The 24,232-nt window shown below is 36.8% G+C and overlaps 1 protein-coding gene across 1 annotated transcript in view; it reads left to right on the top strand.

The window, feature by feature from the left end:
• casd1 (CAS1 domain containing 1) overlaps window positions 1-24,232 on the top strand; it is a 33,236-nt gene that overhangs the window by 5,709 nt on the left and 3,295 nt on the right. Inside the window, exons 2-17 of the mRNA XM_003222114.4 lie at window positions 4,388-4,484; window positions 5,202-5,322; window positions 7,051-7,098; window positions 7,603-7,665; window positions 8,214-8,258; window positions 9,218-9,341; window positions 10,340-10,554; window positions 11,375-11,800; window positions 12,497-12,586; window positions 13,716-13,835; window positions 15,829-15,985; window positions 16,554-16,633; window positions 19,810-19,911; window positions 20,480-20,620; window positions 21,509-21,586; window positions 24,101-24,193. Coding sequence (XP_003222162.4) covers window positions 4,388-4,484; window positions 5,202-5,322; window positions 7,051-7,098; window positions 7,603-7,665; window positions 8,214-8,258; window positions 9,218-9,341; window positions 10,340-10,554; window positions 11,375-11,800; window positions 12,497-12,586; window positions 13,716-13,835; window positions 15,829-15,985; window positions 16,554-16,633; window positions 19,810-19,911; window positions 20,480-20,620; window positions 21,509-21,586; window positions 24,101-24,193 — 2,000 coding nt within the window. The remainder of the gene's footprint in view (window positions 1-4,387; window positions 4,485-5,201; window positions 5,323-7,050; window positions 7,099-7,602; window positions 7,666-8,213; window positions 8,259-9,217; window positions 9,342-10,339; window positions 10,555-11,374; window positions 11,801-12,496; window positions 12,587-13,715; window positions 13,836-15,828; window positions 15,986-16,553; window positions 16,634-19,809; window positions 19,912-20,479; window positions 20,621-21,508; window positions 21,587-24,100; window positions 24,194-24,232) is intronic.

Raw genomic sequence — 24,232 nt, 5'->3', positions numbered from 1 at the left:
CAGCATTGTTGATGACTGTTGATATATATGTAAAAGAACTGGATACTACTGGAATATCATTTTTTGAATTCTCAAGAGATATTAGGTCTGATTGGACAATTTTTTCCAAGTGAACCTCACAAAGTACAGTACTACTCTTGTATCTGAGGGCTCTGCGGTTTTCCCAGTAAATGCTTTTGCATTTGTGTAGAGCAACATCCAGAAAGATTGCTTGTATGTGGAACTCTGATTCACAAAATCAGTTATGTTTGGTTTCAGAAAGATTCAGTTTCCTGACAGTGAACTTTTTCTGAGAATATAGTCCTGTGCATTACTGCTCAGAAGTAACTTCAACAGCTAGAAAAGTCTTTTACTTCCAAATACTGTATGCGATTGCAGGAGTGCTGCATTAGCTTCAATTTTTTTTCTGTGTCATCCATAGGTGAAACAGTCATATTTTAGTTTTAGAAGGATTAGTTATTTAATTGAGACTTGCTGTTGCAAATCAGAAAATTGGGCTGATAACTGGATAGAAAATGTTTGTTTGTGTTTTGAAGATATGCTATAGTTGCAAATCCATGTTTCGGAGACTAAATCCTTGTGTGCATGGTCAGAATGTGCAAACATTGGGTTTTTTTCTGGTTACAACTTATTTACATCAAAAGTTGTAGCTAACTTTTAAAAAGCAAACATTTTATTTGTTCTCTCCCCCGCCCCCCATATCAAACTGTAGTTCTAATTAAAGTACTATTACATTATCCTTTAATGAAAATACTAGCAGATCAGATAGTGGTCCTGCTTTCATCTAAAAACACATGCAAAAACAATGGAAAGAGATGAAAAGGGGGAAGGAATTAAAAGGGTTCCAGTTCTAAAAAGTTACAGAATTATTGTACTGATCAGAAGGGATCAAATTTGTTGTGAGAGAGGAGCTAAAAGGATCTATCAGCAGAGCTGTAGCCTGGCCTTGCTTCCCCCAGAGTAAAGCTTTAACCCTCCAAAAAAAAAAAAAAAGGGAAGCCGATTGCTAAAAGCAGTAAAAAATAAGTAGATTAACATAAAATGTGGAAATACTGATTTACATATCTAGAAGAAAATGCGGAAATATGGACTATAGTTTAAATGAAAATACAGCTCCAGTATATTTTCACAATATTCTCAACCCCACACTCCCACTTTGATGGAACATACATATTTACCTGTAACTTCAAAACTGTTATCCCATACTATTTATTTTTAAATTAGACATGGGTAAAACAGCCCTCCAAATGTTTCCCTCCGCTCTATATCCTCGTGAAGTGGCTTCTACGAGATGTTGTGGAAGAATCAAGGTGTTCTTGATGAACACATTGTGCACCCAGATCGAGACTGATTAAATTAACGTTGCTTGATAGCTGCAGGGCACCCATTCATTCACCATTTTTAAAACTGTTATCTTGGAAGTTTTTCAGTTACATTCTGTTCTTTATTTTCTTAGAAGTTAATAGCTTCTTTTTTAATCTGTACTTTGTTTTGACCTCTTATCTAACTATAAAATACATTATTAATACTAAGCTTTAAGTGCCTAATGTATCCTATAAATACAAATACTTTACCATAGAAAATTAAACTTAAAGAAACATTTTGAAAATACAGTACTACCTGAGGATTTTTAATCTGTATTTCTTTATATTTTGTTATGGATTATATCAAGTACCTGACTTTTTAAAATACTTAACTTTTTTTCTAAGCACTGCAGAGTCAGCATATAGTATATCAACCAGTCAATCATATCTATATCCAGAGTAAAACTCAAGGTAATTTAATTCTGACCAATTTGTTGCACAGGTTTCAGAAGGATTGAAGCATAATTAACTTAGAAAGCAATCCAATTGTCAAAAGATAAATCAAGGAACAACTAGGCCAGGTGCAGATATGCTGAATCCAAATCCCTTTAATTATAAAGATAGTGGAAATTACTTAGGACTGACTTAATTTTTGTCCATATTGTGCTTGTGTCCCTGGGCATGATGTGGTTTGGCTCTGATTTGGTCCTAAGCATAAATCCTAGGCTACATCCAGGTATTTCTACATACATACAGAATCTTAGCTAAGCAAAGGCAACCCATCTCTTTTCAGTGTTAAAATGTTTCACATAGATAGATGCCAATGCCCTTCATGTGCTCTCATTTCCTTCTGGACCATTACAGTTCACCTTTCTGTCCCTTTTCTACCCATCCATCATAAGCAGGCCTCTTCACTAGATAACAGCTGTTATTCAAATGAATTCTGCCCTGGACGTATTCTCTTACCCACACTATTATTTTTCAGTTAGATAAGAAGCTGGGAAAGAGCAGGGCAAGCATATCAAAACTGTTGGAAGAGTTTATGTTTCGCATGGTTGCTAGGCAAATGTCCTTTGTTAATTTTGTAGAGTTAGCTTTCCTTCAGACTTCATGCCACAGGGCAGAGCAGAAGTAATACAACTGTCTGTTTCTGTTAGCATTCCCTGAGCAGTGTCTTCCTGGCTTTGTTGTACCTAAACAAAAGTGTGAGTGTTGATGTCATTGCAATTTTACATTGGTTGTTAAACCAGTCTCTCCTAGTTATCAATCTGAAAAACAAATACCTTTCTGGCTGTAATTGAACATGCTTTGATTAAATACGGTGGGGTCTGTTATTAATGTAAAATGGAAACCCTCTTACACAGTTTGTTTTTTAACTACACAAAAGGATACATACATATTTGTAATATAGTTATGAAGTAAGGTGTAATGGAAAGCAGTGCTGATAAGAATTTTGTGATACAGTAGAGTCTTGTTTGTCCTGCATAAACTGGCTGGCAGAATGTTGGATAAGCAAAAATGTTGGATACTCGCTCACTCAGGCGGCGAGTTTGTTTACTAACAAAAAACAAAGAAGAAAAGGCGGGAGCAGGAGCCTGGCCTCCCCTTCCTGCCTCCTCCAGGCTCCGGTTCCCTACCCTGCTCCTACTGGTGGCAAAGGCGATATTTACAAGATACTGTAGCTAGCCTTCTAGACTAGAAGAATTTGTACTTTCCGTTTTCCAGGTGGAGGCCACTGGTGCCACTAGAGAGAGAAGGATACTTCATTTATGGGGGGAGCTGAAGGAGGAAAATAATTTCTCCCGTTTTTTCTGGTTATTCCCACTTCCCCCTTCCCATATCATAAAGGAGGGTTGTTTCTATGACGGGGACATGGTTGGGGGGAATAACAGGAAAATGAGGAATTGGCTTTTTCTCCTTCAACCCATCATCCACCCCGATAAAATGAAGTATCTTCTCTCTAGCGGCCCCTAGTGGCCACCACCCGGATAATGGAACAGTATGGAAGAATCTTCATGGTGGTTGTCACAACCGACTGGTCTTTTTCTTCCCTGGCTTTAAATGAAAGCAGATTTCATCCTGTAATCTAGAATAGGGCTGTCATACTTCCTGAAAAGTAAAAAAAAACAAAAAACTTCTCTTTTACATTCCTCAAATATAACTAAAGCAAGACAGGGGTAGTGGTTTGGCTACTGGTTTCCTCTCTGACAGAACAGGTTCTAGCAGAGTAACTTTGTTACTTCATTGCATGAGGGGAAGAAACCTTTTGGCATCTGAAAATGTATCACATTTCCTCCTAAATCTAATTCCTAGTTTGCTGAATGGTACATCAAATCTTACGCAAATCTCCTTGATTAAATAGATTGCACCTTAGTTACACAATTATGCAAACACCGGATAAGTAAATATTGCTAAACTTTAATGTGCTAGTTTTTATTATTTTCCTTTAAATGTTTTCACATAGTAAAAACCTTTGGTTATGAATTGGGGAACTGAGTTTCTGATTATTCTTTCACTCATTCAACAAAAACAACAGAATCCATTGACCACACAAGAGAAATATTGGGTGGCCTAGAAGCAAATGTAGAAGATTTATGTTCCTTACCTCTTAGCTTGCTCAAGGCACAGCAAAATGAATTTGTCTGTTCATGTGAATGGCTTCAGCAAAACAACTGAAATGAGTGTCTTTTTGCTTTAGAATTAGACTGGTGATCAAAATTGTGTCCTTACTGATATCATGCTGTATAGCAGTAAACTGTTCTATGAATAATGAGCACTTTGAGGTTCATAGTAAATTGACTATCTTTACAGTGAGACTGGTGAGTACAGGGCTTGACTAGGGCCCCACCTACACTACCATATAATGCAGATTAACTACATGGAACTGGATTATGTTGCAGTGTAGACTCATTTAATCCAGTTCATTCTGCAATTTATGAGTATACAATGACCATGTAATCCAGTTCCAACTGCATTATTTGGCAGTGAAGAGAAGACCTAAAAGACAGCGAGTGATAGTATAGTCCCTGTTTGAAGGTGATTGTCATCTCTCACCTCCTTTTTCTTCCTCCTACCCTTTTAAGGTGGTGATAGCTGTGAATACCTGCTGTCTAGTGGACGATTTCTTGGCGAGAATGTATGGCAGCCTCACAGCTGTATGCTGCACAAATACAAACAGAGGTAAGATAAAACACTTAGATGTAAGGCATTGTCTTTTGGGATCTTAATACCAGTAGAAATTTGCTGTGCAGTTTAGAAGGAGCATAATAACACTTTCTTTGTGCTGTTTATGCAAAGTGTTTCAATCTCTGGTTGTAGCTGTCAGTAATTAGCACAATTGAAATAGACACTATTCTTCAGACTTCAGGTTGAGTATCTATCTGGAATTCCAAAATACTCCAGTTTCCTAAAACAGCTCTTTATGCACAAAAACTATAGGTTCAACAGTTCATTTTAGTCAGTTTTACAAATATACATTCTAGTGAGGTTCAGCTGTACATTTGATCTGCTCTTTAAATTGATAAGAAGTATAAATCAGTAATAGTACAGATCATTAACAAATTCTCACACAGACATGAATGTATGAACAGTCAGCATAATGTGGGAAAACTACTAGCAAAGCATCTTAATTTTAAATGCAGCACTGCTGTAATTGGACCTTTAGAGTAAATCTATTTGGTGTTACAGTCTTTGTAAAGAATCCATTTTATAGATTTCGGTAGAATAAATTGGATATGCACTTTGAATTAACTAAGACTGCTCTATATTACCAAGGTATACCTGTGTGAGAGGACCAAGTGAGGAAAGAGAGACAGAGGGGCCAACTACCTTTCTTCTTTGATAGTTGAAATGACTTTCTTTTTATTGTTGATCTTTCTTTCTTTTATTTTTATACAGTGAAGCAAAAGATTGTCTCACAGGCCAGCATATTACCTTTATAGGTGATTCTAGGATTCGTCAGCTGTTTTACTCATTTGTAAAGCTCATAAACCCTCAGTTTAAAGAAGAAGGAAACAAGGTATGCTTTTCATGATCTAGCCCTCAATCATACATATTATTATTATAGGGATGCTACAGACTTTCTGAGAGTTTGACTATGATTTCAGCATTCATTCTAACCCAAGATCGTAAACCATAATTTGCTTGTATGCTGTAGTCCCAGTTTAAAAGTCTCAGTAGGAGGGTGACAACCAGCAAGACACAGCAGCATCGTTTCTTATTTAATATTTATGTGATAATTGTTGATCTTATGTACATTGTAAGCCTGAGGGCAAATTAACATTTTGTAAGCTGCTCTGGATGCCTTTGTAGCTGAGGAGTAGGATAAAAACTCTCCAAATAAATACAAAAATAAGGAATGCTTAACCAAAGTTTGCTGTTTTTGATATATGTCAGTATGAATGTTAAGCTGGATAAATTACAGTTGAGGGAAAGGGAGGCAGAAATACATGGGCACACTGTTGTTCATTAGGCCAAAAATGTGATTATATTAGAAAGAAAACTAATCAGATTTTTTTTAAAAAAGAACTCTTGGTTTAAAATGTATTTGATGTGTCTGGGAGAGATTTTTATCTTCCTTCAGTGATTCACATTCACCCTTTTTAAAAAACTCCCAGGGCACTGTCTCAGAAAAAAAACTGCTTTTTAAAATACTAATCATATTTAGCAGGGACTAAATTTGCTATGTAAAGATTACTGCATTCCCTCTAGCTAATTTTTATCTCCAGGATAACTTTTAAAAAAAACACACACAGTCACCTTCAGGGTACTACCTGTTGTTGTTGTTTTTTTTTTAAGAGATACTTCAATTCTTAGATTGGCTGTTTAAAAATTTGTGGGTTCTGGAACCTATCATGGTTGTTCTGGGTGAAATTGGTCATTAATATACTGTATTGGGTTTCTGATTTTTTTTTTTAATTGTGGAGTGTTTTGAGAGCCAGCAAACCCCTTGATTTGGTGGAGGGAACACATCTGGGTCAGCTGCCACACTGTGTTGTAGTAATGCCCAAGTACATTTCATTTGACTCAGCTACTGGCATCCAAGTGACGTTATCTTTGGATACAGCTGGGTGATGGGGAGGATGAGTGCACAGGATGGCATGTATGCTTGTTGATCAGTACATCCATGTTAAAGAAAAATACCTCAGAAGAAGGAAGGAAGATAAAACTAGGAGCCAAATGCAACCTGAAAGTTTACTACATTATGAATAGAGATAAGTCTTTATAGTGTATTCTGATCCTGTTAAGTAGAGGAGGAGCTCCAGTATTGTTAGGTAGGGTGACAGTTGAGCTTCCTTGTCAAGGACTACTAGTCTTTCATTTAAGGATCTAGCAACCATGTATGCTATTTGATCCAGACAGTACTTATCTGAAAACAGTAACATAACAATTTTATTTCCCTGAACCGTTCCTTACTTTAAAATAGCAGATTTCAAGTAGGTCTGGGAGCACAATGATCATGAAAGATTTACTTACACCAATTAGTTCCTAATTCCACCTTGATGAAACATACACTTGCTGTGATTTTTGTTGGGAGAATGATTAGGATTAGTATCAATGGAATCTTACATTTGTTGTAAATACAGCTTGGGAAGGGAAGACTGAAATTTAGGAGGAAAGACTTAAAAACATTTTGTATACTCCCTGGTCCTGTAGTATTTAAAGTAAAACACACTTATCCAAATTAAATATTTAATGGAGTTCTGCAAAGTAATGTCATTCATAGTTCCTGTTTTTTCTTTGTTAGCATGGAAACATTTACTTTGAAGACAAATCTTCATCTTCTCCTAAAGTGGTAAGCATATTGAGTTTGCTTCAAAATTATAATGAAGAATTAAGTGTAGTTAGTATTTTGATAAAATCAATGTACTTGAGTCTACATTTAATTTCCAATACTAACTAGAGTAAACTAACTAAAGCAAAGGGATTTACATAAGTGTTCACATATTATTGTTGTTGTTGTTGTTTTGTGGTATTTTGTGCTGTTCGTGAATTTATTAATATTTTTATTGTTACAGAAATTTAAAACTGCGCTTTTCCTTTTGTTTGCCAACCTGAGGTTCTTGCTTGTAAATAATAAGTAATTTTTTTTAAAAAGCAACAAGCACTGTACAAAACAGACCAGGGGTTCTTCTCTGTTCATTGGTACTTCACTGTTGTGATGAAACAAATTAAGTTCAGGTCTATGATCCACTGCAACACAGGTGGAATAAACAAGAGACAAGCAAGTTGCTGTTAGTGAAATCGGTTTTAAGATTATAGTATTTACATTTGCTAATAAGCTCTCCTTCTCTTTCAGGATTTCCTGTGGTATCCAGAAGTCAATGGCTCTATGAAGCAGTGTATCAAGTCATGGATTGACGTGAGTTGTATAGATAATGTTTCAAAGATAATATAAGCCAATAATATAGTCCACTATGAAAATATTTGAGGAATTTCCAGGCCCCCAGGCTAGTTTAGTTGCAGAGTCAGGGGAACTAAAATGCTGCACTATAAAGGCATTTTTAGCCCATTGGGGACATAAAATGCTCAATGGCTGGCCCCTTGGATATCCTTAAGTCTGCAGTCTTTCTTTCTTTAAGTTTTTTGGTTGGGAGTGGAGTACCACATTTAAGTATTTGCAAGGGCAGTAGCTAAACTTACCTAGGCAAAATCCAGTATGTATTTCAAATTGATGCACTCTCTTTTGAATAGGCAGCTTATAGCTTTATATTACTTGTTATAAAACAACATTACACGTTTTATATGTAAACTTAAGCATACTCTGTAGGAGATTTTCTTTAAATGTAGTTAATTTAAAAATGCAATATCATAGATAAATGTAGACAAATGTATGTGCAGTTAAATAATCTAGGAAATAGGTCTTACTATTCACATTCTTAATGACAACCCTGTCTTTGTGTATCATAGGGTCCTTCTCCAAAGCCTAACATAATTGTAGCAGGAGCTGCTACGGTAAGTTGTTTTTGTTGTAGTCACTGTAATAACTCAAGTTATAGTAAGGACAGTAGAATTCAATTTATGGTCTTTCAAATTCCAAACCACCTTCTGTTTTTTCTACCAGTTTGCCTTGAACACTGAGCATTGAACAGTGTACCTACACTGTAGAATTAATGCAGTTTGATACTAATTTAACTTCAATGGGTCAATGCTATAGAATTCTAGGAGTTGTAGCTTTACAAGGTCTCGAGCCCTTTCTTCCAAAAAGTGTTGGTGCTTCACCACACTATCAATCCCAGGATTCCATAGCACTGAGTCATGGCAATAAATGTGGTGTCAGACTGCATTAATTATACAGTGCAGATGCACCCACAGAAAATTAATGTGTTATTAACCAGGCTGTAAATATGTCTAATATTGTTAAATATAAATCAATAATGTTTTCTATACATGGAACTTTTCTTCTTTTTTCTACACTACTGCTGATCCTAGAACAAGATTTAATGAATGAGTGTAGATATCTTTGACAATGATCAGGGATATCGTTGTTTCCTGATAGAATGAAAATGACTATAATTTATCTTTAGAGAGACACAAAGTTATGTGCTAGGTTTATCATTTAATATTTCAACAAAGCTGAAAAAAGAGTAAATTATGTTTTAAGTGCTTTGATAGTATTATGTGCCAGATTTGATAATATTTTAAATATTTGGTAAAACACTAGTCAATAAATGTATTTATACAATAAATAGTATCCTACACAATTGCTTCCAGTGTTTATTGGTTTATCTACATTTTATCTGCTTCTGCTGTTCTTTTGGGGTTTTTTTTTGTTTATATGAATTATTTTTCAATCAGTAGTTTAACCAGTTGTCTAAAACAGAAATTAAGATTTGTATATAAATAATTAACCATTTTGATTATGTTGACTACGTGTAAAAATGCTGATGTTTCCCTTTTGACTTTTTTAATAGTGGTCTATCAAAATTCACAATGGCAGCAATGAAGCATTGACACAGTATAAAATCAATATCACATCCATTGCACCTCTTCTGGAAAATCTGGCAAAGAGCAGCAATGTTTACTGGGTCTTACAAGGTAAAATAATGTATAGGGCACTGTTTTGTGACAGACTGGAGTAAGCCTGACACAACCATTTCAAGTTAAAGGCTAGTGTCACTAGAATGAATGCAGTTGGACACCAGTTGGAACTGCCATGGTTCAGTGCTGTGGAATCCTGGGAGCAGTAGTTTTAGATACCTCTGCTGTCTTTGGCAGAAAAGGGTAAGGCCTTATAAAACTACAATTCCCATAATTCCATAATGCTGAGCCATGGCAGTTAAAGGTGTGTCAAACTGCATTTATTCTAATGTGTAGATGGCCCCATGGACAGATAATCTATTCATTCTAGCCATGTGGATAAATTAATTAGTTAAGGATATATGTCATGCCAGCTTTCCCCCCCTCAAATACATTCCAGGAACAGCTGTAGAGATTAGCCTTGACTTGTTTCTAAACTCACTGATTTCCACTCCAATTCTCACTTTGTGGGAAAAATACTTTCCTTAATAAGAATGGAATTTTCTTTCCTGTGATAATCTGGACAAATACTGCACCAAACATGATCCACGTCCTTGGAAGAATGGCTGGGTAGGCTGCAACAGATCACATGCTTGGAAATTAGCCAATAAAATGTTACTGCAGGGTTGGGAGTGCCTGCTTCGTTATTATACATACTGGATGGAATGGATAGATTATCTGTCCGTGGGTCCATCTACACATTAGAATAAATGTAGTTCGACACTCCCTTATATGCCATGGCTCAGCATTATGGAATTATGAGAATTGTAGTTTTATAAGGCCTTACCCTTTTCTGCCAAAGACAGCAGATGCCTTTAAAACTACTGCTCCAGGATTCCACAGCACTGAACCATGGCAGTTCCAACTGGTGTCCAACTGCATTCATTCTACAGTGACACTAGCCTTCTTTAATTTGAAATGGTTGTGTCAGGCTTACTCCAGTCTGTCACTTTTATAGATGAGATCCTTTGAGACTGTTTCGCTTTTTCAAAACACCAATATTCTATTCAATTAAGATCCAGTTTATGAAGATATGCTGAGTGAAAGCAGAAAAATGATCACTAATGAGAAAATAGATGCCTACAATGAAGCAGCAATCAGTATATTGAACAGCAGCTCCAAAAATTCAAAAACTAAAGTAAAAGTTTTTCGTGCATCAAGATTGATAGCAGAAGAAACCATAATGCACTCCTCAGATGGCTTACATCTTCCCGAATCAAGTAGAGAAACAGTGAGTAATCTTTGTGAACATCGTCTTCAGAATTAATAATACTCAGCTGGAAATGTAAAATGTAATGTGTTCAGTTCCATGAGCGTTTTTTTCCTTGTTGGGTGTTATTGTCAAGCTTTTCTGGAAACTCATCCATTTTTTTTCAGACTACATTTTGGGGGAAAAAATCCATGATAGAACTATCTTGCACTTCTTTTTTTGTAAATTCTGTGGTCCCTTCTAAACTGCCGTATAATCTAGATTATCTGCTTTGAACTGGATTATATGAGATCTTCCAACTCAAATCCTCAGTTCTTTTTTTGTTCACAGCAGCATCTCAGAAACACTTTAAAGCACTGTTTGACAACACACAGTTAGGATTGTTGATAAATAGAGTTGGACCGCCTTTCTTTTGACTTTCTTTTGCTTTCTTTTCTTTTTTTTTGTATTGGTTCATTTACCTTTGAACATGTTGTGGGTGCTCATAAAATTACTGGCTCAAAATTCCTGTTGTGTCTCAGGGAAACACACGCAGTCATACAAACATTGCCAGGCCATTTAACCACAAGCCTAAAGGAACAGAGAAGTGAGGTTGAATATCCTTCTTTATGAGCATGTCCTAAGTGTAGCTACTCAAGACCGTGAGAGGAAAATCTCATCAGGCAACTTTGTCATGTACATCAGTGTCTTGTGTATTTAAAAAAAAAACCAAAACCACTTAAGAGTGTCTTATTGAGTGTATCTTTAAAGAAGAAATCAAAGTGAAAATCCACATTCTTTTACTTAAGTCAGAAGTAAATAAGTAGAAAATCTCACTGATCAGAATTGCATTTTTCCGCAGAGTGCCATGATTCTCATAAACATTCACTGCAACAGCATTACGAAGCCAATTGATGGTTCATGCTGCCAGCCTCGGCCTCCCCTCACTTGGATACAAAAGCTAGCTTTCTGCTTTTTTGCGTCATCTGTAATTGGATATTTAATTCTGGTTCTGATTCGTCGTAACAATCACCGGAAGAACAAGCCATGCGCTGATATGGAAAGCGGAGAGGAGAAAAAGACCACTACGAACAGCTCGGCCATTTCTACCCTAGAGACACTTTTGCAATGCTTATGCAAACTTGGTTTTATTATGAGTTACTTCTACCTGTGTGACAGAGCCAATCTGTTCATGAAAGAAAACAAATTTTACACACATTCATCCTTCTTCATACCAATCATTTACATTCTGGTGTTAGGAATATTTTACGCTGAAAATACAAAAGAGGTAAGACACTTTACTTTTGTGCTTTTGTTTCTTAATTAAAAGTCATAGTTGAAGAGAATATGAATACACAAACATTAAAGGCAGGCCTATGTTTTTTCTCTTTTTGCTGTTGTTTATAGATACTGTAACATTCCTTGTGCACAATGACCTAAGAAGACTAGGGTTGAATTTTATGCATATTTATTTGAGAATAAGCCCCATTAAACCCAGTGGGACTTGCTTCTGAGTAAGCATGCTGGAGATTACACTGTAAACAAAAGTATATAGTACATTAAAGATAGGTGAGTTGTTGTAGATGTTGTCTATAGCATTTACTTATTTGATGATTCTGAGAGGCATCCAAGTTCATGGGCCTACGCGTCTCTCTTTCACCCTGAAGGGTAGCTTTTCATTTTTCACCCGAAACTAACTTTCTCTTTCAAAAACAGTGTGTTTTTGATGCCATAGTCAGGTGGAAAGTTCACAGTACAAAGTGTTTGGTCCTCTATGCAGGTTACTGCTTAGAAAAACTTTTTTGGCTGGTGTAGTATAGAAAAAAATAGCTGATTAAATTCTAGTGGAACTTATATCTAGTATTTCTAAATATTTAAACTTTCCTCATAGATTAGTATGAAACATTTTTGCTTTACTTTCATTATTTGTAAGTGGCTGTTTATTTTTGTAGAAATACTCATGTTCTCATTTTATTTTGTACAGACCAAGGTGTTAAATAGGGAGCAGACAGATGAATGGAAAGGATGGATGCAGCTTGTCATTTTGATTTACCATATCTCTGGAGCAAGCACTGTAAGTGTGTTTCACTGTTTTAATAAATGTTTTTGCAATTTAAACTTAAGAAAGTTTCCTCATTTAATGTCAGATGCTTAAGGTTTGCTTTAAAAGATATACTCCTTTTCCTATTGTCCTAGCATTATTGTCTTTTCTAGAAAATTAAGGCTTATTAAATTAAGGTTTCTAAATTAAAGAGGGCCCATTGGGAAAGCAGGCATGGAATCAATGTTGTTGAACTAGCCATCCTGACACAAAAGTGAATATACGTTTTCAATATTATCTCAAATAGATTCAATGCGTCTATTAGGAATGTCTTGTCTGGATTGGATTGTGAGATAAATTTGTTCTTCCCTCCCTCATTTCTTTGCCCTCCCTCATTTTTGTAAGTTTTTTTAAATTACAGTTAACTTAATAGTAGGAGTTATCAATTCTGTTCCTATTCCTAAGCCATATCTTTGCTAAGTTACATGCACATAACTATGTTAACAGAAGTCTTTTTGGTTAGCTGTGGGACAGATGGTTGGTTAATTGCTTGCAAATTGTGAATAGTCAAAGTAAAGAGGGTTGTGAAGTTTTGTTATTTGCTGTCAGGTCACCTTTGATTTATGGTGATCCAATGAATGAGAGATTTCCAAGAACACTGGTGAATTTCAAAGTCTTAGTAATGTGATTGTTTTAAGAAATAGAATATTTGGGAAGCAAGTTGTTGTTGTTGTTGTTGTTGTTGTTGTTATTACTCACTTTATCTCCCCAAAGGGGACTCAAAGCGGCTTGACATAAAAAGCATTAGTATACAATTTAATATATACAAATATGCAGCCATTTAAACAGAATTAAACACAAACAGCACTAAAAAAATTCATAGTTAAAATCCATCAAAACATATGCAAAGTTAAAAAACCATACCACCCCCTGACTAGATCTTAAACACCTTCATCTTTAAAAGCCTGACTGAATAGAAAGGATTTAGCCTGCCATGGAAGGATAGCAGGAATCATTCTGGCTTCCCTGGACAGGAAGTTCCAGAGTCATGGGGCTTTAGGTTTAAGTTTTTGCCTCTTGCCATCAAGTTGGATTTGAGTATTTGAGGACTTACATCTTGATGTTGTAATTTTAAAACAACAATTTACATTTTTATTCATAGTTTCTGCCAGTCTACATGCACATCCGTGTGTTGGTTGCTGCATATCTTTTCCAAACAGGCTATGGGCATTTCTCATACTTCTGGATTAAAGGAGATTTTGGCATCTATAGAGTGTGTCAGGTAAGAAGTAAATTATATAATCAGGTCTGAATGCTAACCGACATCTGACATCACTGCGTACAACCTATGTTAGGTCATCACCTTTTCAGTTTTTAGGAGGCAAGTTTCACAATAGACTTTCAACAGTGAGCAAAGGATCATACCTTTCCCTCTAGAGCCTGGCTGCTTCTTTATTCTAGCTGTGATTTCTGACTTGTTCTGAACTCAGACCTATGTAAAGAGCTTTCATTCTGCCTTGTTAGTTCTCCTTTAGGCACCTTAATACCCAGAACTTGGAATTTTCCCCTCTAGTTCTAAAGAGGCAAATATTTCCTTACTGAACGTACAAGTGCTGAGCAACCCTATGTAGAACAACCGGAGTCTGTACCCGACAGTTTTCACCAGTGCCTCGAGGCCATTATTGGATGGTTGCGTTCCAGTAGGTTGAGGGTGAATCCAGCAAAGACGGAGATCCTATGGCTGGGCCGACCGGGCAGTGGGGATATCCAGTTGCCAACCCTGGATGGCGAAGTGCTACGCCCGTCTTCACTAGTAAAGAGTCTAGGAGTCCTCTTGGACCCTTCATTGACGATGGAGGCCCAGGTCTCCGCCGTTACCAAAACTGCCTTTTTTCATCTTCGGCAGGCTAGACGGCTAGCCCCCTATCTATCTAGGGACAACCTGGCTACAGTCATCTAGGCTACAGTCATCTCGAGACTGGATTACTCTAATGCCCTTTACATTGGCCTTCCTGTGTCGGTGATCTGGAAGCTCAAATTGGTGCAAAATGCAGCTGCCCGGCTCCTTGCGGGAGTCCCGATAAGATGCCACATAACACCAATCTTACGGCAGCTGCACTGGTTACCAATTGAGCACCGGATCACTTTCAAAGTGATGGTGCTTACTTTCAAGGCCTTACATGGTCAAGGGCCGATGTACCTGAGGGACCGCCTCACCCCCTACAAACCCCAGAGATCCCTCCGTTCTGAGGACCAAGACCTGCTGGAAGTCCCCAGTTTTAAGACCTTGCGTCTAACTGCAACTAGATGCAGAGCCTTTTCAGTAGTGGCGCCATCTCTGTGGAACACCTTGCCACCTGAAGTCCGTGCCTTGCGGGACTTGTTGGCCTTCCGCAGGGCATGTAAGACACATCTGTTTTGGCAGGCTTTTGAGTTCGGTTGCTGACGTTTTAAAAGGTGCTTTTAGGATGTTTTAAAGATTTTTTTTAAAAGATGTTTTTAAAATGTTTTTTAAATTGTTGATTTTAGCCAGTTCTTGTAAGCCGCTCCGAGCCCTAGGGGAGTGGCGGCATATAAGTTTGAAAAATAAATAAATAAATAAATAAATAGGCAATAAACAAAGGCTTGAGTAGAATCAAGTCAGATCACTTTACTTTTTCTAAGCCAACTTATCCAAGTTTATATTCTTTTGTCTGTTGACTGATTATTGAGGACCCTAAGTGTACTAGGAAGTACATTTAGAATAAACAGTGCCCATTTTGGGGTAGCATCTTTGAGCATGACGGGCAGATTCGGTTTTAGAGGGATTTTCTAGGGCTGCATTAAAATAGTGGATGAGGCCAAAGGCAAAAACTATCAAGACTATAAAAACTACCATATTTTAACTTCAAGCTCTTGTTGCTGACATTTCATCTTTTTTTAGAATAGTGGGGGGAAATCATACAAAATCTGGACAGCTGGCATCCAAATCTCCCATATAGTGGAAGGTTTATTTTATTATCTAAATAAGAGAAGTTGCAAAAGGAATCCAATATATGTATATATGTTTGACTTTTCTAAATGGGTTTTAAGTTTCAGAAGTTTTTGTGGAACAATTCGATTCATTAAATTGTTAGTCCTCTATACTGTTGCAAAAACAATTCAAAATGTAAATGCTCTTGGGTTCTTTGTCAATTCAAGATTGTTGAAATTGTTTACACTAAAATGTGATCTAAAATATTCTCTTATTCAGGATTAATGAAGAAATATTTCTCTTCTTGTCCAATGCTTAACAGGTTTTATTTCGACTGAACTTCCTGGTTGTGGTGTTGTGCATAGTGATGGATCGGTCCTACCAGTCATATTACTTTGTACCTCTAGTCTCTGTCTGGTTTATGATTATATATATAACATTAGCCCTATGGCCTCAGATAGTCCAGAAGAAAGCCAATGGTAAGAATAAATTCCTTTTGCTGAGAAATAATTGGTAATTATAATAGCGGAATCCTTTATTACATTACGTACATTAAATGTTATGTTTACCTTTATCACTGTGATTTATTACGCATAGAATTTTGTTGTTGTTGTTATGTACCTTGAAGTCATTTCTGAATTATGGTGACAAACTTTCCTGTGCAGGGCTGTCAAGTGAAACTTCAGTCTTGTCCTGGAATGTGGATGGGGCACTTACATGAATGATTATCCTGTTGAAATAATTGTATTGCAGATGTTAAACCAGCAGTGTCTGTGGCCTTATTGTCAGTAGATGCATATTCTTTTACTTGTACACCTGAATAAGAATTTTCTCCATTTTTCTATACCCCCCCCCCCCCCAAAATACCATCCTCTTGCTAAAATCCCTGGAAAGAAGGGATGGTGTTTCCTTGGGGTGGGGGTATTCACCAAATGCACTTTACGTGTGGTTCAATACAAATTTTAAAGAGATTGGTTTGGTACGCTCTTATATCAGCGGATCGCTTATCGAAATAATAACAAAACCTCAATGCTATTTTTCCCACAGGCAATTGTTTCTGGCACTTTGGTTTACTGCTGAAATTTGTTTTCCTGTTCATCTGTATATATTTTCTAGCCTATTCTCAGGTTTGTATTTTACTTTTCATACTGTGGAATAGAAGCTGACTGATGGAATGCAAATAATCTAGATTTAGCTTGATATTTAGAAATCAAACTTTTTAAACATTGATTGTAAGGAAAAGCACTTGGATTTCTATGAGGCAGACATGGTAAATATCATGTGCGCCTGTAAGAAATAGGCTGTTATCTGTTTCAAACAACTCACAGGGTTTAGCTCTATTGCAAATCCATTAACTGTGTCCCTTGAAAGGGGTGTTGGAATGCATGAGTTCATCCAGAGGCCTGAGGGTGGAGCAGCTACTTTCACAAAGTACATCAGCCTTACATATAAAATTTGGCTGTTTTGTTGTGAATAGAGGGGATTGTTTCCTTGTTTGTTTATTTATTCATTCTTGGTTGACCTGTCATGTAAATCCCAGGTACCAAAACCTTTCTAGTGAAGGAAATACCTGCTGTTAAAATGGTTGGACCTTTGAGCATTATATGAGGATTCCTTCTGTTATATTTGGTTGTTGACATTTAAAAAAAAACAGAAAGAAATAATTAGAAACACAGAACTCTAAAAAGTTGGCATATCATGTTCAGGAAAATATAGCTGTTTCTTTGTAGAGAAATATTCTGAGGCTTTTAGAATAGAAGCTGTGTGCCCCTAGTCTAATATCACAGTGCTCAGAAAATATACTTTTGGAAATGCAACTTCCAAATTTCCTCATTTATCAAAAAGCTTTATTTAAAACAAAACCCTCACAACTGGATTTGGGAATATATTTTGTATGTATATACTACCCACTATTTAAACTATGGTGGGATTCATTTGTAATCTCCATTGCAAATGGACTGTGTGCTTCATCTGTACTCTCCATATAGAGTGTGTATGGCCTCAGGTTTTGCATTTAAAGAACTTGTGAATAAGAGAATTGTTTTTTGCTGCTAGCTCTCCAAAGCACTAAGAGATGTTGATTCGCTGATTCGGCATGGATTATTTTCCAGAATGCACTTTTTCCCATTTGAATACTTGCAGGAATTCCAACAATTTTCTCTGGCAAGATTTACATTAATTAAATCTGATCAAAGCCTTTGGTTTTAAGGGAGTTTTATAATGTATTACAGAAGCTTTTGTTGCTTTTGTTTGGCTCACACTGTTCAGTTGCTTTTAAATAACAAATTCAGCAATCACAGTATGAAAAAAACAGCTTCAGAGAGCTAGTATGGGTGGGGAAAAAATATCTGCAGCAAAGCATAAAAGACCTCAGTGATACCTTGTTTTAACTTTCATTATTTTAGCTTTCATGGAATAACTTGTTGATATTTCTGCAAACATTTTTATTAAGACAATCTATGCCTTTTCTTCATGGGCTTTTTTTAAATCTCAAATGGGTTCTGCCCTTACTCAACATCTCACCCAGAACATTCTAAGAGCCCTAATATACACACCCAGAGCACAGGGTGCGGTTTCTCCCATTCCTGTTTCTTTATTCTTTGCCAAAACAACTTGAGAGTATTCTCTGCTACCTCATAACTCTAAAATACAAACATATGTACATAAATTAATTTTAAAAGATTTCCTACTTCCACTTTGTTTCCCAAACTTTTTTTCTTTTACCTTATATCCAGGAAGTTTACTTCTGCTTGTTTTAACATACAAATGAATATCCCAACAACTTAGATCTCCAGACCTATACATAAAGTCTATTCCTATCCCACAGATAAGACTAGAAAGATTTCCATTCTTCTAAGAATGTGTCCAGTGATTTATCCCTCATCAAAATTGTTAGTCTTCACTTGACTCCCAGGTGTATCCCTGAATTTTATTAAAAATCTTTGTGATGGCTGAACAGCTTATTGAATGGCAGAAAAAAGTAAAAAGCCAGTCCCCAAAATGACCACTGTCCAATGTGTCTCCATGGGAAAGCATAGAGATAAATGGCAGGGGCGGGGATTATATAATGAAGTGAGAGTAAGATGAAGGAATTAAAATATGTGATTGTGATAGAAGGGAAAGGTAAAACTAATTGAAGTCAAACATGCATTCTAGACTATAGGAGAGCTGACCAGGAAATTTAAGAAAATATTGGTATGATTCCATGGACAGGAATACTAAAAGAGAAGAGAGTTAATGGCAGATGGGAGTTTCTTAAAAGTGAGATACTGAAGGCACAATTGCAAACAGTGCCAGGAAGGAGAAAAATAAGAGAAGTGTTAAACAACCAGAATGGCTGTCCAAAGTACTTTTAACTGAGCTAAGATTTAAAGGAGACATGCACAAGAAATGGGAAAAGGGGGAAATCACCAAAGAGAAATTCAAACAAATAACCAAGGCTAAGGCACAAAATGAGCTCAGGCTTTCCAGAGAGATTAAAACCAATAAAGGAGAAATTTTTGGTCATGTCATTAGAAAAAGAAAGAAAAAGGAAACACTATGGCCTCTATGAGGAAAAGGTGATAAAATGCCGACAAAGGATAGGGAAAAGGCAGAGCTGCTGAACACCTTCTTTGCCCTCAGTCCTCTCCCAAAGGGAGAAAGGTGTTCAACCTGAGCAATATGGGGCAGACAAGGTAACTGGGAAAATCAACCCAAAATAGGTAAAGTATTAGTCCAGGAATAACTGACTACTCTAAATGAATTCAAGTCTCTAGGGCCAGATGAACTACATCCAAGAGTATTGAAGGAACTAGCAGAAATAATTTCAGAACCATTTGCAATAATCTTTGAACATTCTTGGAGAGCAGAAGTCCCAGCAGAGTGGAGGAGGTCAAGTGTTGCCCCTTTGTTCAAGAAGGGGATTTGCATCCCAAAAGTTCAGTTTTTCAAAGTGCTCTATTTCTAGGAACAAACATCAATTTTATCCCTGTCTCTTATGTTGCATGTGCCCAAGAAAATGGCATATTATAGATCTGATCTATAAATCCTTGTATACAGCAGCAAAAGGATGACAAAAGGTCTTCATCTCACAAATGTTGTAATGGGAAAGATAGTCATGAAAGACTATTTTAATTTGCCCATGCAAGCGATAATTTGTAGGTGGGAAAACTTTCTTTAGTTCTTGGACATTTGGTTCTGCCTAATAATCCTTTGAACCATTTTGAGCATTAAAACTGTCTGATTAAGAAATGAAATACTCACTTTAAAGGTTAGTTTATGCAGCCAGGATGTTAACATTATTTTCTCTTCATTTTTACAGGGTACATTTGAGAAGATTTTTTCTATTTGGCCATTGTCTAAGTGTTTTGAGTTAAATGGGAGCATCTATGAATGGTGGTTTAGATGGAAATTGGATCGTTACGTACGTTAATATTATATTTTAATTTTCTTTTATTTTGGTGTGTCTGTAACCTATGGTTGTCAATATATAAATGAAAGCAAATGGCGATTTCAGTTTGTAATTAAAACAAAACAAACAACTGGTGAAAAAGAACATAATTGTACCACAAATTAAAATCAAAGTATATGTTTTTAGTCTTTTTTGCTTGGAAGAAACAGAAATATTGACTGCAAAATTGTGATCAGCCCCGTTTATTCAAGAATAATGCACAAATAAACTGATACAGTGTGCATTTTCTTATTATGTCTCTGATTGAAAGATATTCGCTCTATTTCCTATCTTGTCATATTCAACTTAATTTTCTTCTTCTTAATGTCTCCTTAAGAGGGAGAAAGCTTTTCTTAAAATTGGGATATTTATGTGAACCAGCAGAGTTACACATAAGTGCCATGTGTTAACTTTATTGTTAGATGCTTGCTAACAAGCATCCCTCTATGGGGAGAGGGGCAGGTTACAAATAAAGCCTATTATTATTATTATTATTATTAAATACTGAAATACTGAACATTTTTTCACCTTTCTCTTGCAGGTTGTTTTTCATGGAATGTTGTTTGCTTTTATTTATCTAACATTTCAGAAGCGGCAAGCCCTCACAGAAGGAAAGGGGGAGCCTCTCTTTCCCAACAAAGTTTCAAATACTTTATTATTTATTTCAGTAGTCTCTTTCTTGGTAAGTTTCCCAAAAGCACAGTTCGGCTACTCATAGTGGCTTTATTAACTGTTTCATAATTAGTTGGAATGGGATAATTGTTATGAAAACAAGTTGCAAACTGTGTCTTTTAGAAGACAAACAGCTCACCTTTAAACATTCTGTTCAGAGTTATTTTGCCAGTTGTACTGAGATAAGGATATGTTTATGGACGCTCTGACATGAATTCTCAGAGTTATGTCAGGGAAGAAAACTATCCCTTTTCTGTAATCAGAAGTCAGTCCCATCTTAGTCCCAGACAATTATGCACAGAATTATATTTATTATTATTTGCAGCATTTATATTCTGCCCTTCTCACCCCGAAGGGGACTCAGGGCAGATCACAGAACATATACATGGCAAACATTCAATGCTGTTTAGACATACAGGACAAACAACAGATAGAGGTATTATGTCGGCATTTTTCCAACTTCGACGTTCTGGAGGTTGTGCTCAATTCTGGCCACAGTGGGGTGCTGTCACTCTAACCGCTATGACGACGAGCCATTGATCACAAACTTTCCCCCTGTTATTTGATCGCTGGCATTTCTGGTATTTCCCTTTATGGTGCCGTAAAATACCTCTCCGCTTAAGCAGTGCCTCATTTCTCTACTCACAGCGCACAGCTGTTATTGAACTGCTTAGGTGGACAGTGAGTTGGGCTGAAGGTCGAGTGCTCACCCTGTCCTGGGCTTCAAACTGGCAACCTTTCGGTCGGTAGAGATTTATTGCTGCTGGTGATCAGCCAGCTGTGCTAAAGCCTGGCCTAAGTATAAAATGTAAAGCCAACATTTCTACTATGATCAATTCAATAGAATGACTTAATTTGGAACTTTATTGAGTTCATATATGCTTCTTATGTGTTTCAGACTTACTCTATCTGGGCAAGTAGCTGTAAAAACAAATCTGAGTGCAATGAAATGCATCCATCTGTTTCAGTTGTACAGGTAATTATATTTCCTTCTCTCTTGCAATTTACAGGCAGTCTCCAAGTTACAAACATCCAACTTAACAAACAACTCATAGTTAAAAATGAGGGTGAGACAACAGGAAGTTAAATTCACTCCTGAATATGTATGTGTGTGTGTGTGTGTGTGTAAACACAAACTCAAGTCAGAACAGGAACATTTTAAGTGTATCTTCAGCCATATATATAGTGGCTGAAGATACACTTAGAAATGTACCTGTTCTGACTTGCAACCATATTCATCTTAAGAACAACCTACATAATCTATTCGTGACTATTCTAAAGGACTGCCTGTCCTTTAGATTTTCCACAGTACATAGATGTAACTGCCAAAGTTCCAAAATCCATCATAAATCATGACAGAACAGGATTGAGTTATTTGCAGCAATATGGAAGCTTAACCATCATAGTCTATAGTATTGCATCATATTGTGATAGTTATCCCTGCCCCATGATACGTCTACTCATTGTATACACCTCAGGGGTGTAGGTAATGTGTGTGTGATGGAAAGAGCATAAATCTTTAGGGGACAAGAAAACCTTTTCCTTTTCCTGCAGCAGTTCTTTCCAAATTATTAGAAGCAGAGAACGATTGAATCTCAATGGAGAAACCTGAGGGGAAGGGAGAGCTAAAAGCATCTGAGAAACAGGAAGAGAAGCTAGGTCCCAGGTAGCTGTGAGAAGCTTTCCAGTATCTCATCTCCAGTGATTCTAACCGAGATTGCTTTTTTCGCCTACTGGTTGCAGCAGTGAAACTGCCATCTTGGTGAGGGTTACAAGGGGGTGGATTGAGACTTGCAATTCAGTTTTTTACACAGACACAGCTCCTTAGATGGTGGCAATGCATGACAGGAAGTAAATGCCCTCATCCCAATGTACTGATCAGGAGGAGGAAGATGTGATTGTGCATTCAGATGTTAAGAGGGAAATATGAGTTAGACTGTGCACAAAATCATGCGAAGCCGTGGTTTAAACTACCTGTCCTGGTTTAAATCTTACCTGTCCGAATGTATCTCCTCCTATGAGCCATTAAGAACCCTTAAATCATCTGGGGAGGCCCTGCTCTCGGTCCCACTTGCCTCGCAGGCATGGCTGGTGGGAACGAGGGACAGGGCCTTCTCAGTAGTGGCTCCTTGGCTGTGGAACACCCTCCCTAGCAATATTTGCCAGGCCCCAACTCTCCTGGGCTTTAGAAAAACCCTAAAGACATGGTTATGTGCACAAGCATTTAATGAATAAGTACAATGATTTCACATGGTCTGAACTAAGATTTACATATGAGGATCTTGGATGAATGGATTTAAATTTATATATGTTTTTAAATTTTGTATAATATGTTTTTATTTGTATTGCTATTTGATTTGTATGAGCTGTTGTTTTTAGTGTATTGTTCTGGGCATTGAATTTTTGCCAATTTATGTAAGCCGCCATCTTGAGTCCCCTTGGGTGGGTGAGAAAGGCGGGGTAAAAATGCTGTAAAAAAAAATAAACAAACAAATTGAAACTTTATCTAGTTCAGACATCAAACTGCCATTATATTGAACCAGGCAGAGGATTCTTAAAATCTCTTCACAGACATGCAGGAGGAGGGTGGCAGGAGATGTGAGTCCAACATGATATTGTTCATAAGGCATTAACTTAAGATCTAATGTTGCCTCTGAATTGAGAATTTTTCTGATGGTGCTGCAGAGCATCCACAAATCATGTGGGTTATTCCCCTTGAGACAGCTTCAGTCAGTGCTTTTGTGGATTTCTCTTCACATCCAGAAATAACTGTACGGAATGAATATCAGCCCTTCAATCAGCTGCTAATTATGTAATAGGCAAGGTTTGGGAGTTTTTAAGGCAGAGAGCCCATATGTGACTGGGATCTTCACTGGATTTGGAACTTTGGCAGCAAATATAAGCAAAGAAAAAGTCCACAAGCAGACAATACTGTGTTTGTTTCTTTGTACACACCAGGAACCTGTGTGTTCCACCTAAGGTCAAAGGCAGATCTTTGGAACACAGCCCCATGTACTGTTTAGAAATTTCTTCTCTATCCCATTATATTTTGCTGATACCTTCACATCTAATAGCTATTAATTCAATTTGAAATCTCATCTTGGGATGTGAGTTTTCATGGACTTCTCAGCTTCCACTTACAGCCATTACTCTTATTATTATTATTTTATCGCCACTGGCCTTATGGAGAGTTCTGGAGAACGTAAAAGCTTGCACACTTCTTTGGAATTTTGATTAGTCTAATAAGTGTATTAGCTCTCTGTGGATTTTGGTAATATTCATAGGCTGTATAGGTAATTTGCTTTGCCATATTATAATAGTTGTGTTGCTGAATTCATTTATTTCAGAACATAGTTTTCAAGAACTTTGGGTTCTCTGCCACCTAGTATGAAAAGTAATAGGTTTGACATTCCAATTGATGGATAGAGATATATTTAATATGTTAAAGATTTTTTTTTAAAAAAAGTATGATCTGGTTTTTGTCTTTCAGATTTTAGCTTTCATTCTTATCAGGAATATACCTGGTTACGCTCGTTCTTTATACAGTTCATTTTTTGCCTGGTTTGGCAGAATTTCCCTTGAGGCAAGTAGCACAATTTTATTCCAAGTCTAAAGCACATCA

The sequence above is a fragment of the Anolis carolinensis genome, chromosome 6, assembly GCF_035594765.1.
Source record: "Anolis carolinensis isolate JA03-04 chromosome 6, rAnoCar3.1.pri, whole genome shotgun sequence".
NCBI classification, from domain to species: Eukaryota; Metazoa; Chordata; class Lepidosauria; order Squamata; family Dactyloidae; genus Anolis; species Anolis carolinensis.
This window is presented reverse-complemented; position numbering and strand designations above follow the sequence as displayed.